Source organism: Arachis hypogaea, chromosome 14 (genome assembly GCF_003086295.3).
Source record: "Arachis hypogaea cultivar Tifrunner chromosome 14, arahy.Tifrunner.gnm2.J5K5, whole genome shotgun sequence".
Lineage (NCBI taxonomy): Eukaryota > Viridiplantae > Streptophyta > Magnoliopsida > Fabales > Fabaceae > Arachis > Arachis hypogaea.
The window spans coordinates 122,430,985-122,449,290 of NC_092049.1; the positions used below are offsets into that span (position 1 = coordinate 122,430,985).

General features: G+C 36.5%; 2 protein-coding genes across 2 annotated transcripts; both read left to right on the top strand.

Moving 5' to 3' along the window:
* The first annotated feature begins 5,387 nt into the window (after positions 1-5,387).
* Positions 5,388-14,862, top strand: LOC112743922 (brefeldin A-inhibited guanine nucleotide-exchange protein 2). Its single transcript, XM_025793354.2, has 11 exons — positions 5,388-7,098; positions 8,378-8,695; positions 8,868-9,213; positions 9,308-9,730; positions 9,823-10,115; positions 10,536-10,809; positions 11,017-11,522; positions 12,031-12,352; positions 12,477-12,858; positions 13,023-13,705; positions 13,928-14,862. Exons 1-11 carry the CDS (start codon positions 5,870-5,872, stop codon positions 14,531-14,533), a joined length of 5,382 nt encoding a protein of 1,793 aa, XP_025649139.1. The 5' UTR covers positions 5,388-5,869; the 3' UTR covers positions 14,534-14,862.
* Positions 14,863-15,767: 905 nt separating this feature from the next.
* LOC112740570 (probable calcium-binding protein CML23) lies at positions 15,768-16,924 on the top strand. The gene has a single exon (XM_025789223.3). It carries the CDS (start codon positions 16,043-16,045, stop codon positions 16,697-16,699), a length of 657 nt encoding a protein of 218 aa, XP_025645008.1. The 5' UTR covers positions 15,768-16,042; the 3' UTR covers positions 16,700-16,924.
* Positions 16,925-18,306: the final 1,382 nt, after the last annotated feature.

The following is an 18,306-nucleotide window of genomic DNA, read 5'->3' on the forward strand; positions in this document are numbered from 1 at the left end:
TTGGCTGCTATGCACATGACTCGAATGGCGATTCTGTGGTTTCAAATGTCCCAGCGCACAACTCAATTTTGCTTGTGGACACAGTTAAAGCGTGCCATCGAGATCGAATTTGGATAGTCCATGTTTGAGTCCCCACGAGAGCTTTTGTTTAAGCTTCAACAGCAGGACACCGTTACTGAATACAACTAAGAGTTTGTGGCACTGGTAAATCAGACGAATATTGAACCAGCCGATGCCCTCTGTGATTGTTTTATTGTTGAAGGCTGATATCAAGCGGGAAGTCAAAGCTCAATGCCCTCCTTCACTCATGCAGGCTGTGAGTTTGGCTAAGCTTTACGAAGATACGTTTGTAGCAAGCCAGAAATCCACAATGGTTCCTAGTTCTTGTTGCTCTCAATTCGCCACTTCTCCCTCCAACCCTCAACTCCGCCTTCCTCTCGTAACCCACTTCTTCCCTTACTCCCCATGTCTAGATAGAGACAACTCATTAATACAAATCGGAACCCCATCAAGAAGTTACCTCTGGCTGATATTCAGAACCGGCGAAAGAAGGGATTATATTTTTGGTGCGACGATAAATTCACACCCAGTCACAAGTTTCCTAATCTCCATTTTATGCTCCTTCAACTTGAAGGTGAGGACGAGGGTAGAGGTGAAGGGCCTCCCATGGACGACGCGAAGGAAGCGAAAGTGTTGCAGCAACTTGAACATGAAGTGGTGGAACACCATCTGTCTTACAATGCAATGCACGATACGTCAGGTCTCGCTGTGATCTGTATGAAAACTTTCTTCAATAGTTTCGAGGTTCATACTTTGATCGCTAGTGAAAGCTTTGATAACTTCATACAACTAAGAACTACTAAATTCTTAAATCTCCCTGTGGTCCCTGCCCTAGGTTTTAAGGTGATCATGGGCGATTTCGACGTGATTGAGGTGGAAGGTTGCATACCTTCTCTAGAAATATTCGTGCAAGGGTGCAAAATTAGGATCCCAGAAGTTTATGTTCTTCATGTTGCTGGAGGTGAATTGGTGATTGGCACTACATGGCTTAAGACTTGGAAAGCTCACATCTTGGATTATGATTCCTCATTCCTTTGTTACTTGCATGGAGGACAATTTGTGACAATCCATGGCGAAAAACCTTCTACTCCTTCCCCTACCCAGTTTCATCACATCCGGCGCCTAGTGCACACTAATGTTGTGGCTGAATCTTTTACATTAGAAGTGCATGAATTGATGTCCACAGTGCTAATCCATTTCCATTATCCGAGGACATAGACAATGAACTTGCCCTGCTTCTTCACAATTATGCTGGATTTTTTGAACCACCCACAGACTTACCACCACCTCGTGAGCATGATCATAGCATTTCTCTAATACAGGGTGCGCTTTTGGTTAAGACTCGACCATATCACTACCCCCATAGTCAGAAGGAGAAAATCGAAATCATGGTACAACAAATGTTAGATGACGGGATCATCCAACCAAGTAAGAGTCGATTTTCTTCACCAGTACTTGTTAGAAAGAAAGATGGTACTTGGCAATTTTGCACTGATTATAGAGCTCTTAATAATATTACTATGAAAGACAGTTTTTTTATTCCCATAGTCGATGAATTGTTAGATGAATTGTATGGAGCTAATATTTTTTCCAAGTTGGATTTGAGGTCGAATTACCACCAAATCTTGGTTAAACCTGAGGACAGACATAAAACAGCTTTTTGAACACATCAAGGCCATTATGAATGGCTTGTCATGCCCTTCCGCCTCACCAACATGCCAGCCACCTTTCAAAGCCTTATGAATGATGTGTTCTGCTCATTTTTATGGAAATTCGTGCTCATTTTCTTTGATGATATACTTGTCTATAGCTCTTCCTGGGAATTGCACTTGCAGCACCTTGAACTTGTATTGTAGAAATTGGCGCAAGAGTACAAGCTATTGACGATTGGCCACAGCCTCAAACTGTTAAACAACTGAGGTTTTTTGGGCTTAGCTGGCTACTATAGACGCTTTATCAAAGGGTATGCCTCTGCGGCGGCACCTCTTACTGGCTTGTTGAAAAAGGATGCCTTTCATTGGGATCACAAAGCTGAAATTGCATTCAAACAATTAAAGGATGGAATTATTTCTCAACCGGTGTTGGCTCTACCAAATTTTGATCAACCATTTGAACTTGAAACTGATGATTCGGGAGCAGGTGTATGGGCTGTATTGATTCAAAACAAACATCCTATTGCTTATTTTTAAAAAAAAAATTTCACCTTCATTGCAGAGGCAATCTGCGTATATTAGAGACTTTTATGCTATCACCGAAGCAATTGCTAAGTTTTGTCATTATTTATGTGGGAAGAAGTTAATTATTCGGACAGACCACTAGTGCTTAAAAGCATTGATGAGATAGAATCTTCATACACTGGAGCAACAAAAATTGTTGCACAAACTACTTGGGTATGATTTCAAAATTCACTATAAATCAGGTGGTAAAAATATGGCTGCGGATGCTCTCTGACATCGTTTTTTTGTTGCATGGTCTACTTCCACTTTGGATTTGATGTAAGCATTACGTGATAATGTTGAGAAAGATGAGAAATTGAGAGAGATTGTGGCTCAATGTTCTACTTATTCCCAAGTTGACAACAATTATAGCTGCAAAAATGCGATACTTCTATGGAAAAACAAAGTTGTGGTACCCCTTAATAGCAGTTTAGTCCAGTTAATCTTGAAGGAATTTCATGATAGTCCGGTGGGGGGACATTCGGCATTGCTAAGACAATGGAGCGCATTTGTTCCCAATTCTATTGGCCTAATATGCAAAGGGTGATCCGTGACTATGTGCTTTGCTGTCCCATATGTCAAAAGGTCAAGATTGAGATATAATTACCAGCTAGTTTGATGCATCCTTTACCCATTCCTTTACAAGTTTGGGAAGACATTTGCATGGATTTTATCACTTACTTGCCACCTGCTCAAGGTTACTCGGTCATCGTGGTTGTGATTGATTGTTTGACGAAGTTCACTCATTTTATTGCTTTGCAGAGAGACTTTGATAGTAAGAGTGTTGCCCCGGCATTCATCAAGAACATTGTCAAAATGCATGGTTTTCCAAAATTGATCGTTTTGGATAGAGATAAAATCTTTATCAGCAAAATTTTTTGCAACAATTATTCAGATTAAGGGCACCAACTTAGCCATGAGCTCCGCATATCATCCCGAAACAGATGGCTAGATGGAGGTGCTGAACAAGACCTTGGAAATGTACCTCCGTTGCTTTTGCTTTGAGAATCCCAAGAAATGGCTGTACATGTTGTCTTGGGCCTATTTCTGGTACAACACATCATTTTACAGCAGCATTAAAATATTCTCTTACAAAATCTTATACGGTCGTAATCCTCCTTCGTTGATTCGATATGAGTTCTCCCTTCAAGATGAGCCATCATTGTAGGAGTTGTTGGGTGAGAGGGACAAGATTTTGGCTCAATTAAAGCTTAACTTACACCATTCACATCAGTTTATGAAAAGTTATGCTGATCGCTCTAGGACACACATAGAATTTGAGGAAGGTTACTTGGTCTTAGTGAAATTGCAGCCTTATCGCCAAAATTCTGTTGCATTGTGGAAGAATAAAAAGTTTGGTATGCGATTCTTTGGTCCTTTTCGTGTTAGTAAGAAGCTCAGTGCGGTTGCCTATAAGTTGGAGTTGCCACCTGAAGCTTATATCCATGATGTTTTCCATGTTTTCGTGCTCAAGAAGTTTCGAGGAGAAGAGTACCATCAATATTTACACATGCCCCTATAAACCTTAGTATTGCGTCCAGTCTTATCCCCATCCGAGGTTGTGGACAATAGAACAATGCTACAAAATGGCAAAGAGATGCACTAGGTTCTGATCAAATGGGGCCAAGGCTCAGGGGCAGCCTCTACATGGGAGAATATCTCAGAGTTTATGAAGAATTATCCTCATTTCACCCTTGAGGAAGAGGTTGATGTTAAAGAAAGGGGTAATGTTACGAGTAAAAGGGTAAATAAGGGAAAAATATTGTAACAAACTCTAAAATGAATGAGGTACGCACCATTAATGATGATGAGTAGTTGGTTATGCAAGAAGGACAAATGTTAGACAATGTGCAAATTCAAAATTACAGAACGAGCAACATAATGAGAGCAAAAAATAGGAGGCTTTTTTGGTAGCTGAAAGTAGTATCGTCTTTCTCCCCTTTCTAAAAGTGTCTCTTATTCCTTCTTTTGGAATTGTTTTGACTTCTCCTCTTCTCTCTTTCCCAGGTCCTTGATGTAGAGAATTTCTGCTGTATGTTCTCTACATTCTCATACCTATACTTTTTTTTTTATTTCTCAAGTTGACTATATTTTCTTGCTTCTCTATATAATTGCTTCATACCTTACTTGTGGTTACGTTAATACTGAATTTCTCTGCTACTGTTTCATTAAATGCTGCTGTCATTTGTTGCTAAATACTTGATTCAATACATTATACCCTTCCAGAACAACACACCAATTGCGACCTATAAACTTAGTCGGAGTCAAACGATACCAACTTAAGATTCACAAGGCGGCGAAAAATTTTAAAGTCCTCCTTCAAGCGAAAAATTTTGAAGTCCTCCTTCAAGTGAAAATTTTTTATCCCGTATTATTAATAGAATTACTGTATGTAGATTGGTCAAACACTTCATCAACTACATTTAAATTTGACAAGTGTTACTATAAATTTAGTCCAATATATTTGACCAGTTTAACCATTAATAAATAAATACCACCAGAAACACACTTATTTTTAATGGATGAAAGTGTCTTAAAACAAATTATTTTAGTTAATTAGGACAAAAGCATGTCATACAAAAGATTGGAATTTCACTCTAAATTTTTTCTTTCATTACCATAATATGACTTTAACTTCTAAAATGTACAAAAATTTACCATAAGACAAATATGCGACAAGAAAGAAAAACTAATAATCATCATACATATTATAAACATACATGTGAATGGACCTATTTTTATGGATTTTTCACATGACCTGCATGTTTGATCTCTCTCAATTAATTTCATTTTGTTATTATACTTCCACTTCATCTCTTTAAATGTTTAAATATTAGAAAAATAGTAATGTCATTCTTATTTTAGTAATACTACTCATTGTTTTATAATAAAAAACCATATAAAAAAATATTATTATAAAATAAGAATAATATTACTATTTTTTAAATATTATTAGATATTAGATTATGATAAATTGACAAACTGAAGTCAAAGAAAACTTCCTAATCTCAAAACAACAGTTTACACATTTTCTTTATTTGTTTTGTTCTATAGTAATTCTGCTACATTTAACTCAAACAAATAATGTCCCTATTTTAATTAGAGAAAATCACCTAAAACTAATTTTTATTTAGAATGACATTTTATATTCCTAGATAGATCTGCATTGCATAGAGTCAAATCTAACTGGAAAAACACACAATTACCCCCAACAATGCGTCCAATATTCCTTTGCTAAGGCATCATTTGCAGAGCGACGGAAAGGATATTTCAGTCAATTCATGTCAAACTCCAATATCTTCCGTCATCAACTCAAATCGAATACTCTCATCTCTGTGTCTAACCCTTCTTAGTTCTTAGTTACTTCCTCAGATCAGATCCCGTAACTGAACTCAGTGACTCGCTCCCTCCGTTTTGTCTCCCCACTCACTGAGTCAACTCGCCGCCATTGACGAACCACCTTGCGAGCTCAACTACCGCAATTCCTCAGCTCATGGGAGAAAGATCCTAAGGAACCGTACACCTTCCCGAGTCGCCGCCGAACCAACTCGCCGCCGAGTCGCGAACTCGTTCGTTCTCACCAAAACTCGGGAATGGCTTCTTCGGAAGCCGATTCCCGGCTGGTCCAGGTCATCATCCCGGCGCTTGAGAAGATCATCAAGAACGCATCGTGGCGGAAGCACGCCAAGCTCGCTCACGAGTGCAAGTCCGTCATCGAAACCCTAACCTCACCGCAATCACAGCAGCAGCAGAGCAATCCTCAGTCGCCGGGGTCCGAAGACGGCGCCGCCGATCCCGAAGCCTCAGTCCCCGGTCCGCTCAACGGCGGCGGCGCCATCGAGTACTCCCTCGCGGAGTCCGAATCAATCCTCCGGCCTCTCATCAACGCCGCCAACTCCGGCGTCCTGAAGATAGCTGAGCCAGCCGTTGATGCTCTTCAGAAGCTCATCGCCCATGGTTACCTCCGCGGCGAGGCTGACCCCGCCGGTGGCTGCCCTGAGGCGAAGCTTCTCGCGAATCTTATCGAATCCGTCTGCAAGTGCCACGATCTCGGCGATGATGCCGTCGAATTGCTGGTTCTGAAGTCTCTTTTATCTGCAGTAACCTCAATTTCACTGAGAATCCACGGTGATTGCTTGCTTTTGATTGTGAGAACTTGTTATGATATATACCTTGGTAGCAAGAATGTGGTGAATCAAACAACGGCGAAGGCTTCGTTGATTCAGATGCTTGTGATTGTTTTTAGGAGAATGGAGGCGGATTCCTCCACAGTTCCGGTTCAGCCGATTGTTGTGGCTGAACTGATGGCGCCTGTGGAGAAATCTGATGCAGATAACTCGATTACACAGTCTGTGCAGGGTTTTATAACGAAGGTTATGCAGGACATTGATGGGGTTTTGAACCCTGCTACGCCGAGTAGCAGGGTTTCCGCATTGGGAGGCCACGATGGTGCATTTGAGACCACTACCACTGCCACTGTGGAGACCACGAATCCGGCGGATTTGTTGGATTCCAGTGACAAGGACATGCTGGATGCGAAGTATTGGGAGATCAGTATGTACAAGACTGCATTGGAAGGGAGGAAAGGGGAGCTTGTGGATGGCGAGGTGGTGGAGAGGGATGATGATATGGAGATCCAGATTGGGAATAAGCTGAGGAGGGATGCATTTTTGGTGTTCAGGGCACTTTGTAAGTTATCTATGAAGACACCCCCTAAGGAGGCGTCCGCAGATCCGCAGCTGATGAAGGGGAAGATTGTGGCCCTAGAGCTGTTGAAGATCTTGCTGGAGAATGCTGGAGCTGTCTTCAGGACTAGCGACAGGTACAATCACTTTTTTAGATGTTGGTCTTCTTTTCAGTTAGTGAAGATGTTTATTAGTTTAATTGTAGTGAATTAGTGATTGACATACGAAAACCAGAAGGTGTAGTTCTGTGTTAAACATAGTACCGGGAGGTGGTAAACATGGCTGCATTTTATGGATATTAATAAAGTAAATAGCTCAATGTCATTTGGGTGCATATTATATCCATTTGGATTTTTTACTAGCAAGAAGTTGTGGTAACCAAGCTGTATTTTACTAGGTGAAGTTGGATTATTTACATTTGGGGAGTAGTGCTGCTATATTTTATACAAATTAGAGAGAAGTATGTGAATGCCATATCGTTAGATCAAAGAAGTTCTTGATCGTGATTGATAATTTAGGCTTCACAAGCCCTGAGGATATTCTGAATTTTGAAGTATAAAATCCTATAGGTCTTGGGAATTCAGTTAAGAAGTATATTTTAAGGATTTTACCAGAAAAAAAACTCGGGAGAATCTGTTGTACAAATAATGGTAGGATCTCTTACTGTTTAATTTGTAGGAAATATGAAAACAAGGAAAGGAATATAAGAACAATGTATCGAAGAGATGCTTGGGCTTTAGGTTAAGTTTCTTGAAGATATAGGTAAAAATCAGCACTAATATAGTGAAATAGGAAATAAAAATAGTGCTTGTTTGGGTAATGAGATTATAAGATGAAGTTGTTTCTTTAAAAAATTGTTTAGGTTGTTATTTTTGGGGTTAAAAACTTGCAAATGGATTATAAGAAAACATAAAATAACTTATAATTTATAAGCAATTTGTTACTGAGTTTTTTGTTTGAAGCAGAGCAATAGCATATTACTTTAAAATTACTTTTAAGTCAATATATCCAAACATAAATCCACTTTAAGATCATGCTTCCAAACTTAAAATTATTTTCATACAATCAATTGTAGAAACAAGTGGTTATACTTATAACCAATTCCTGGATGATTTTGATCTCAATTTTCCAAACACATACATAGATTACATTTTCAATAATGATAATGAAGACTTAAACTAATTCCTATGACTCCTGTTATTACATTGCGATGACTTCTATTATTCCAATACAATATTCCTATTATTTTCATACCATTTAAATCACATGGCACCATACATTAATCACATATCGATTCTAACAAGGCATTTTGGTTGTGTATGGAGGAGGCCTGTATATTACTATTCTGTATTATCATATAACTCTCTTGGATGATAGTGAAGATTTCTAATGGTTGCATTGACTTTGGTAAAGCAGGTTTTTGGATGCCATTAAGCAGTACTTATGCTTATCATTGTTGAAGAACAGTGCATCAAATCTTATGATTGTTTTTCAACTATCATGCTCCATATTCATCAGTCTGGTTGCTAGATTTAGAGCTGGATTGAAGGCAGAAATTGGTGTTTTTTTCCCTATGATTGTCCTCAGAGTTCTAGAAAATGTTGCTCAACCTAATTTTCAGCAAAAAATGATAGTCCTCCGTTTTCTGGAGAAGCTTTGTGATGATTCACAGATATTGGTGGACATTTTTATCAACTATGACTGCGATGTCAATTCGTCAAACATATTTGAGAGGTGTGAAATGCTTGATTTTACTTGTTCACTTTATGAATAATATGATATACTAAAATGTGGTCTCCAGATAATTCCTGATTTCTTGAATTAATTTCATACACTATTCATGCTAGTTTCAGTGTTTCTTGTTTGTTTTTTAAGATACATAATATAATCACTATGCTCTTTCTAGGATGGTCAATGGACTTCTTAAAACTGCCCAAGGAATCCCTCCTGGTGTAACCACCACGGTTTTGCCACCTCAAGAGGAAACATTAAAGCTTGAAGCATTGAAATGCTTGGTTGCTGTATTAAAATCTATGGGAGATTGGATGAACAAACAGTTGCGCATTCCAGAACCTCTTTCATCAAAGAAAGTGGAAGCAGTTGATAATGGGCATGAGGCTGGAGGTCATCCTATGGTAAATGGGAATGGAGAAGAGTCAGCTGAAGGATCAGAAACTCATTCTGAGATCTCCAATGATGCATCTGATGTTTCCACCATTGAGCAACGCCGGGCATATAAATTGGAACTCCAGGTAAGCAATGCATAAAGTTTGGAGTAGCAAGCAGATGTCGGTTATTGCTTTTAGCTGTACATTGTCTATGAAGCTAATGTCCAGCTTATGGCAGGAAGGTATATCATTGTTTAATAGGAAGCCTAAGAAAGGAATTGAATTCCTCATTAATGCCAACAAAGTGGGTAACTCTCCGGAAGATATAGCTGCTTTTCTTAAAGATGCTTCTGGGTTGAACAAGACTCTGATTGGTGATTATCTGGGAGAAAGGGATGAAATGTCCTTGAAAGTAATGCATGCCTATGTGGATTCTTTTGACTTTCAAGGGATGCAATTTGATGAGGCAATCAGGGTTCTCCTTCAGGGATTTAGACTGCCTGGTGAGGCCCAAAAAATTGATCGAATCATGGAGAAGTTTGCCGAACGTTATTGCAAATGTAATCCAAAAGTTTTTTCCAGTGCTGATACAGCTTATGTCCTTGCTTATTCTGTGATCATGCTCAATACTGATGCTCACAATCCAATGGTGAAGAACAAGGTACGCTCAGTTAATTCGATAAATATATGCACAGTTAATTAATTATGATAGATGCAATCGGTTATTTTCTACATGGTTTTTGAACGACGCAGATGTCTGCTGATGATTTCATTAAAAACAATCGTGGAATAGATGATGGAAAAGATGTGCCAGAGGAATACTTGAGGTCCTTGTACGAGAGAATATCTAAAAATGAGATCAAAATGAAAGATGTTGATTTGGAAACCCAACAAAGACAAGCTGTGAATCCTAATAGACTGTTGGGTTTGGATAGTATTTTGAACATTGTGATCCGTAAGCGTGGGGAAGACAGTACTATGGGGACTAGTGATGATTTAATCCGACGTATGCAAGAACAATTCAAAGAAAAAGCTCGCAAGACAGAGTATGTTCCCTAGCATATTTTTCCCATCCTGTTGAAAGCATTTATTTCCTGTCCAAGCTCATTTCTCAGATCTTGCACTCCATTTGACCTCATTCAATGTTTGGCTCACCTGAGAATCTTGTGTTGCCACTATTCATACACCTTAACGTGTTTAAAAGCTTATCACTTCTAGAAATATTTATCTGTTGCTTTGCATGATCCATTTTATTTTGAAGTGTGGACTGTGTCCTTGTTCATTGTATTTCTTGCTTTATTTTTTTCCGTAAATTCTATGCCAACTGTCTCACTTGTTTGGATCTTAAAGTTGATTTTTACTTCTTATTGAAATGTATTTGTTTTATTGTTGTTCCTTTCATAATGTTTGATACATAGGTTCTTATACTTCTTCAATTTGATGAATTTTTTGCTTTCAATTTGTAGGTCAGTCTATTATGCTGCCACGGATGTCGTAATTCTTAGATTCATGATTGAAGCCTGCTGGGCTCCGATGTTAGCTGCCTTCAGTGTTCCTCTTGATCAAAGTGATGATGAAGTTGTAATATCTCTCTGTCTTGAAGGCTTCCGCTATGCTATTCATGTTACTTCTGTAATGTCCATGAAGACTCATAGAGATGCTTTTGTAACCTCATTGGCAAAGTTTACTTCCCTGCATTCTCCTGCTGATATTAAGCAGAAAAATGTAGACGCAATCAAGGTTGGCAATAAAAATTCTATTCTTGCTGGCTCATGAACACAGTAATAAGATGGAATCTTTGTTGAGTAGCAATTGTTTGTTTTGATTTTGATACTTTCTAAAATGCTAAGTGTATAAATTGTTTCCGTGACTTCTTTATGATTGAGTCCTGCCAACCTTAAGTTCTTCTGGATTTGACTTTAGACTTTTCATATGAATTGTTGATAGGTCATAGTTACTATTGCTGACGAGGATGGGAATTACTTACAAGAAGCATGGGAGCATATTTTGACCTGTGTTTCCCGATTTGAGCATCTACATCTTCTTGGAGAGGGCGCTCCTCCAGATGCGACATTCTTTGCTTTTCCTCAGAATGATTCTGAAAAAACAAAGCAAGCAAAATCAACTATTCTTCCTGTCTTGAAGAAGAAGGGACCTGGGAGAATGCAGTATGCAGCTTCCACGGTAATGAGGGGTTCATATGATAGTTCTGGAATTGGCAGTAATGCTTCTGGAGCTGTCACGTCGGAACAGGTGAACAGTCTAGTTTCTAATTTGAATATGTTGGAACAAGTTGGAAGCTCGGAAATGAACCGCATATTTACTCGGAGTCAGAAGTTGAACAGTGAGGCCATAATAGATTTTGTTAAGGCTCTATGCAAGGTCTCCATGGAGGAATTGAGATCTCCCACTGATCCACGGGTGTTCAGTCTTACAAAAATAGTTGAGATTGCGTATGTATTACCCTCCTCCTCCTTAATGCATTCTATCTGCATGCTGCCTGAACTTTTTTTTTCTTCTGCCTGACGGTGTTTTGGTTGGAGTTATTGCAACTTTGGAACACTGGTTTTCTTGGGAACTGCAATATCCTTTGTTGTTTATGACACTGTTGCCTTGGTTGCACTTACATTTGGCACTTGCCCTTCTTCATGTCCCATGCAAAATTATTTGAATGTTTATAAAGTTTGCTCATCTGATCTAGTTTCCTGTCCTGTTCTTGTAAATATCATATGGAGTTGCGTGTAAAAATGCTATCTATTACTTTTTTGGTTTTGAAACCAATTCAGTGTCATTTTATTGATGAGAGCAAATTACAACTGTCCCCAAAGATGAAATTGGGAAGGTCCAACTGATCTGGGGAAAAAGTTGGGGCAGGGCATTGGGCTTATGATTCTCTCTTTAATGATTAGTTAGTTTCTATTCGCTGCTGTCTAATTTATTGTTTGGCTTGATCGTGCACAGGCATTATAATATGAACCGCATCAGGCTTGTGTGGTCAAGTATTTGGCATGTTCTCTCAGATTTCTTTGTAACCATTGGCTGTTCCGGAAACCTTTCAATTGCAATTTTTGCAATGGATTCCTTGCGTCAGTTGTCAATGAAATTTCTAGAGCGGGAAGAGTTGGCTAACTATAATTTTCAGAATGAATTTATGAAGCCTTTTGTCATTGTTATGCGAAGGAGTAGTGCTGTTGAAATTAGAGAACTTATCATCAGATGTGTCTCTCAAATGGTTCTATCTCGTGTGAACAATGTCAAATCAGGATGGAAGAGCATGTTCATGGTATGGTTGCATTTTTTTTTTTTTTTTTTTAGTGGAGAGCACTACAATTTGTGCAGAGAATGTTTTTGTTTTGACTTTGTTTGCTGAGATTCTTTCTACTTATTGCTTGTGGTCTTGATTTCAGGTATTCACAACAGCGGCATATGATGACCACAGAAATATTGTACTCTTGGCTTTTGAAATTATTGAGAAGATTATTCGTGATTACTTCCCCTACATCACCGAGACAGAAACCACCACCTTTACAGATTGTGTGAATTGTCTGATTGCATTCACCAATAGTAGATTTAACAAAGAGATTAGCTTAAATGCCATTGCTTTTCTTCGAGTCTGTGCAACTAAACTAGCAGAAGGAGACCTTGGTTTTTCATCAAGGAATAAGGACAAGGAAACTTCTGGAAAGATTTTGTCACCATCACCTCGAACAGGAAAAGAGGGAAAACTTGAAAATGGAGATTTAACAGACAAGGAAGATCATCTCTATTTCTGGTTTCCTTTATTGGCCGGTAATGATAATACTTTTGTTTAGGCATGACTTAGAGGAAATTTAGTTAGCTCCTTTCTTAATTTGAATGATTCGTACTGCTATCCATTTTATCTCAAGTTGTGAGAAGCTTAGCTATTCACATGTGCACTTAACACATGCTGACACGCATCTTCTATTGTGCAGGTTTGTCTGAGCTTAGCTTTGATCCAAGGCCCGAGATTAGGCAGAGTGCCTTGCAAGTCCTATTTGAAACCTTACGCAATCATGGCCACCTCTTTTCATTACCTTTATGGGAAAGAGTATTTGAATCAGTCCTATTCCCAATATTTGATTATGTACGTCATGCTATTGATCCCGCAGGAAGTAGCTCACAGATCAATGAATTGGAGATTGATGGTGAGCTTGATCAAGATGCATGGCTTTATGAAACATGCACACTAGCCCTCCAATTGGTGGTAGATCTTTTTGTCAACTTCTACAGCACTGTCAATCCTCTTTTAAGAAAGGTGCTGATACTCCTTGTTAGCTTTATAAAGCGCCCACATCAAAGCCTTGCTGGCATTGGTATTGCTGCATTTGTTCGTTTGATGAGTAATGCTGGAGAGCTATTTTCAGATGAGAAGTGGTTAGAAGTGGTTTTGTCACTAAAAGAGGCTGCAAATGCAACACTACCTAACTTTTCATTCCTTGACAGTGGAGACTCCGTGATTATAAATGATCAGCGTGCTTCAACAGCTGAAGAAGATAATGATCCTGCTGATGAGTCTAGCTCACCCAATAATTTAGAAAGCTTTAGAACTCGTCGTCTTCATGCATATTTATCTGATGCAAAATGCCGAGCTGCTGTTCAGCTTTTATTGATTCAGGTAGATTCTTATTTTCTTTATCTGATTTAGCACAACAAAGTTGTGTTATCTTGGGAATATGCACCAAGAGGGAGGACACATATGCTCCACATCATAACATATTTTGGTACATATTGTGCACTAACAAAGTTATGTGCGCCAGTAGAAACAAATGTATTCTGCTTTCTCAAAAAAAAAAAAAAAAAAAAAAATTGACAATATTTACTTTCTGAAATTTGGCAGGCGGTGATGGAGATATACAACATGTACCGTCCTCAACTTTCAGCAAAATCAATTCTTGTCCTGTTTGATGCTTTGCATGATGTGGCATCACATGCACACAAGATTAACAGCAATATTATTTTGCGCTCAAAGTTGCAAGAGTTTGGTTCAATGACCCAAATGCAAGACCCTCCGCTGTTACGCCTTGAGAATGAGTCCTACCAAATATGCCTCACATTTTTACAGAACCTACTTGTTGACAGGCCTAATGAGGCCGCTGAGGTGGAGACTCATTTGGTCCGGCTTTGTCAGGAGGTCTTGGAGTTCTACATTAAAGTTGCAGGTTCTGGACAAGTATCTGAATCTTCTCGTGGTGCACAACAACATTGGTTAATTCCTTTAGGCTCTGGTAAGCGAAGAGAACTAGCTACACGCGCACCTCTCATTGTGGCTGCTATCCAGGCTATTTGTAATTTGGGAGATGTGTGCTTTGAGAAGAATCTGGCTCAGTTTTTTCCCCTTTTCTCAAGCTTGATAAGTTGCGAACATGGGTCAACTGAGGTCCAGGTAGCACTCAGCGACATGCTTAGTTTATCAGTTGGTCCTGTTTTGCTACGGTCATGTTGATTGCTTGGGTAAGATTTACCCTGCATTGAGATGTAGGATATTTTTGTCTAAATCTGTCCATATTTTTCTTCTCTTATTTTCCGTGGATTACATAACAGAAATATAGTTTTATAGTGTATGAATAGTGTATGAAAGTTAGCAGTGAGTGTGTTTAGATAATATATCTTCCACCAAGTTCTGTATTTTTATTCTTGGGCAGCAAGTTCTGTATTTTAGAGGCCTAGCTTTTCCAGTCAGAAGCAGGTTTAATGTTGTATGCTTATTGCTTACTTTTCCCGGAATTTCCCCAATTTTTTTTAAGAATGAGTTTTCCTTCTTTTCCTGTAAAATTTAGTTTGTAACCTTATAATCTATTTTAAATGGTATTGATGTTTTATTGTTTTTATTAAGAGTTTAACTGGGTATTTAATTTTTTCGGTCAATATTAATCAATCTTATAAAATTGTTTTTTATTTTAAATTTTAATCATAAATTCTATGGGAATTAAAAAATATAAGTTTACAATAAAAAAGTTAATTAATGGTAATTAATTAAAAATCAGTTTCTCATTTATTTTATTATAATTTCTTCAATCGTATGACTCATTTAGTACACGTCAAATTTTTGCAGCATGGAAGGTTACAAAATGTTTTTCTTTTGAAGGCCTATAAGGCTAACATATAAGAATTACTATGGCAGTATGGCCGTCTAGTTTTAATCAGAATCCAAATATGGCCAGAAAATAAAGGTCAAAAGCTAAATATCTGATCCAGTTGCAAACTTGCAGTCCTGCGTACGGATAGCTCAACATGTTGAAAACTTGAAACAACGTTATTGTATTTGTAAACCTATAATCTTATCAAATTTAATTTGCCGGCGTTAAAGTTAGATTGACTTAAATACTTAATACTTTTCAACCAAATGCCAAACAAGACCTAATCAAATCTCAATTAGAACGAACCAGTTCAACCTAATAAAAACTAGAGTCGCTATTATATTATCATGGTGTTTATGTAGACTAAAAATTAAGGTAATATTTTTTTTTATATTTTTGCTATAATATTTAATTTTACTTTTTAAAATGAAAAGTATTTTCAAATATTTTAAAAAACATTACTTTATTTTAAAAAATATTATTAAAATTATATAACTACTACAGTAATCGTAATAATAGACATGTAATAAAATATCTTGTCCATATATTCTATACTCTATGCAGTTTACCAAAAATAAATTCATGATCTGCTACTTTATATATATAGACGAAGTGATACCACCTTGCCTCAAAGAAAATGTTCAACCATGTCTAACAACCTTAAACCCTAAACTTCATCAACCTCATATATCTCCTCCATCTTTAATGTTTGTTGCACGTCAAGGTTATCAAATTCTAGAATTAACATGTAAGTTTAAGTCTCAAATCGCTTTGACGATGTTAATTAGATGATTTTATAATTTAGCTTTAACTAAATTTTTCGAGTTTAGGTGAACTCTCTCTAAGCATTTTTCCCTTTAACTTCTTCCTCAGCCATGTTTGAAACTTTTAAAACTTTCTTCACTTTTCTTGAAAGAAAGACCAAATTCCTTGGCCTCAATCAGCCAAAGAGCATGGATATGATTGATTGCTGCTACACCAGAAAACCAAACAACAATGGGTTCTCATCATCATCATCATCCAAGGTATCATTACCCTCTTCTTTTGTTGATATGGGAATCTCTAACCAATTGAAGCATGTTTTCAAGCTCATTGACACCAATGGTGATGGCAAGATATCAACCACCGAACTCAGTGAGTTTCTCTCATCATGCATTGGATACAAGAAATCCATAGCTGCAAAAGAAACTGAGAGCATGTTTAGTGTGTTGGATTCAAATGGAGATGGGTTCGTTGACTTGGATGAATTCATGGTTGTTATGAATGAAAATGACAAAAAGGATAATAATAATAATAATAATGATGATGAAGAAGAAAATGATTATTTAATGGATGCTTTTCTTGTGTTTGACACTGATAAGAATGGTTTAATCTCAGCTAAGGAGCTAAATAGGGTTTTGATGAGTTTAGGGTTTGATCAGTGCAGTGAGAAAGAGTGCAAGAACATGATCAAAGGGGTTGATAAGAATGGAGATGGGTTTGTAGACTTTGAAGAATTCAAGTCCATGATGAAATCAAGACATGCCAATTAAAACCTTAGTTTGGTTGAAAAAAAATTAACGAGAAATATTGTGTATTTATTTTTTATCATAAATCAAATTGTTGACAATTTGACATACATCCTTTTATTATGGATGAAGTGTATGATTTTTTTTTTTTTTTTTTGGGTAAATTTCCTATCAGTGAGTTTGAAATAATGTATAAGATTAAAATGAATATAAATAACATCATATTTCAAATTCAGTGACATAATGTAAATACTTTTAGTAGTCATCATCATCATCATCATCATCATCATCATCATCATCATCTGCTGGTTTTTGAGCTCCTCTTGGTAGTGTTGTATATTTGAAACTGATTGCAAAGGAAGTAATAAGAGATCAAATTATATTTGGGTCATTTATCTGTAAAACTTTCGACACATCTCTAGACTTGTAGTCAATCACATGTTCACATGATCCATTGTAAAAGCTCATTGGTTTACTTTTATTTTATTTTTCATAAAAAACACTTATTATTCAAATCAAACTAAACCAAAATACCAATGATATATTCAGCTTTTTCGAACAAAAAAAGAAACTACCAATGATAATAATAAGTGTCTACTTTTAACATTTTGTTTAGATTAAAAAAAAATAAAAATGTATGTGTCAGTATTACAAAAGTTAAAAATTAATTTAAGATTAGACTAAACTACACTTTTTGTCCTTAAATTTTTGAAAAATTCTCCTGATATTTAATTTGTTTCAATTTTTGTTTCTAACGTTTAAAATATTTAATTATACCTGAGAAGATTAACACTGTTAATAAAGAAATTGACGTGGCAATTGTGTACAGACATATGTCAAACCCAGAAATATAATTGAACATATTGAAACGTCAACAATAAAATTAGGGTAAAATATTAAATTAGCGTTTTACGTTAATCCTATTTTAGTCCTTAATATTTAAAGTATTTTATTTAAACAAAAAAAAGTTCATTTAACTTCAATATAGTCCCATCGTGAGATCAAAATTAAATAATTAATGGAATATTCTACATGATCAGTGGCGGAACCAGAAATTTCATAAGAGGGGGGCAATTAAATATAAAATATAACAAAAAATTAATAAAATATGATTTGTAGCATATATATCAAAAAAGTAATTATATTATATAAAAGTCAATGTTCGACTACATACTTTAAGATTTTGATATTTTTTAATCTTGCTCAACAAGTTGTGCCACAGGTTGTTCAATAATATTTTGAACATTACTCAAAGAATCTGAAGCTGAATTTTGTTCATCATATATTCTCTCTTTTCTCTTGAAAAATGAGTGAATTATTTTCATCTTTGACATTTTTAACTTAACTTAAACTATCTAACAAAAAAAAAAAACAAAAATAATTGTATATATATTATTTTCTTTAAAAAAATATTAAATCTATTGAGTAATAACAAATAATTTTAGAAACACAAATATATAATAATCAAAAATAAAGTTACCTGATTATTTTTTTGTTCCAAGTCTCACCCAAAAATAATTCTATTAAGTTTTGCCCTCACTTCAATCTTTGAACACTGTCCATTATAAAAAAAATAAATTAATTATTTTAAATAAATAATATAAATAATACTTGACATTGTTATTAACTTA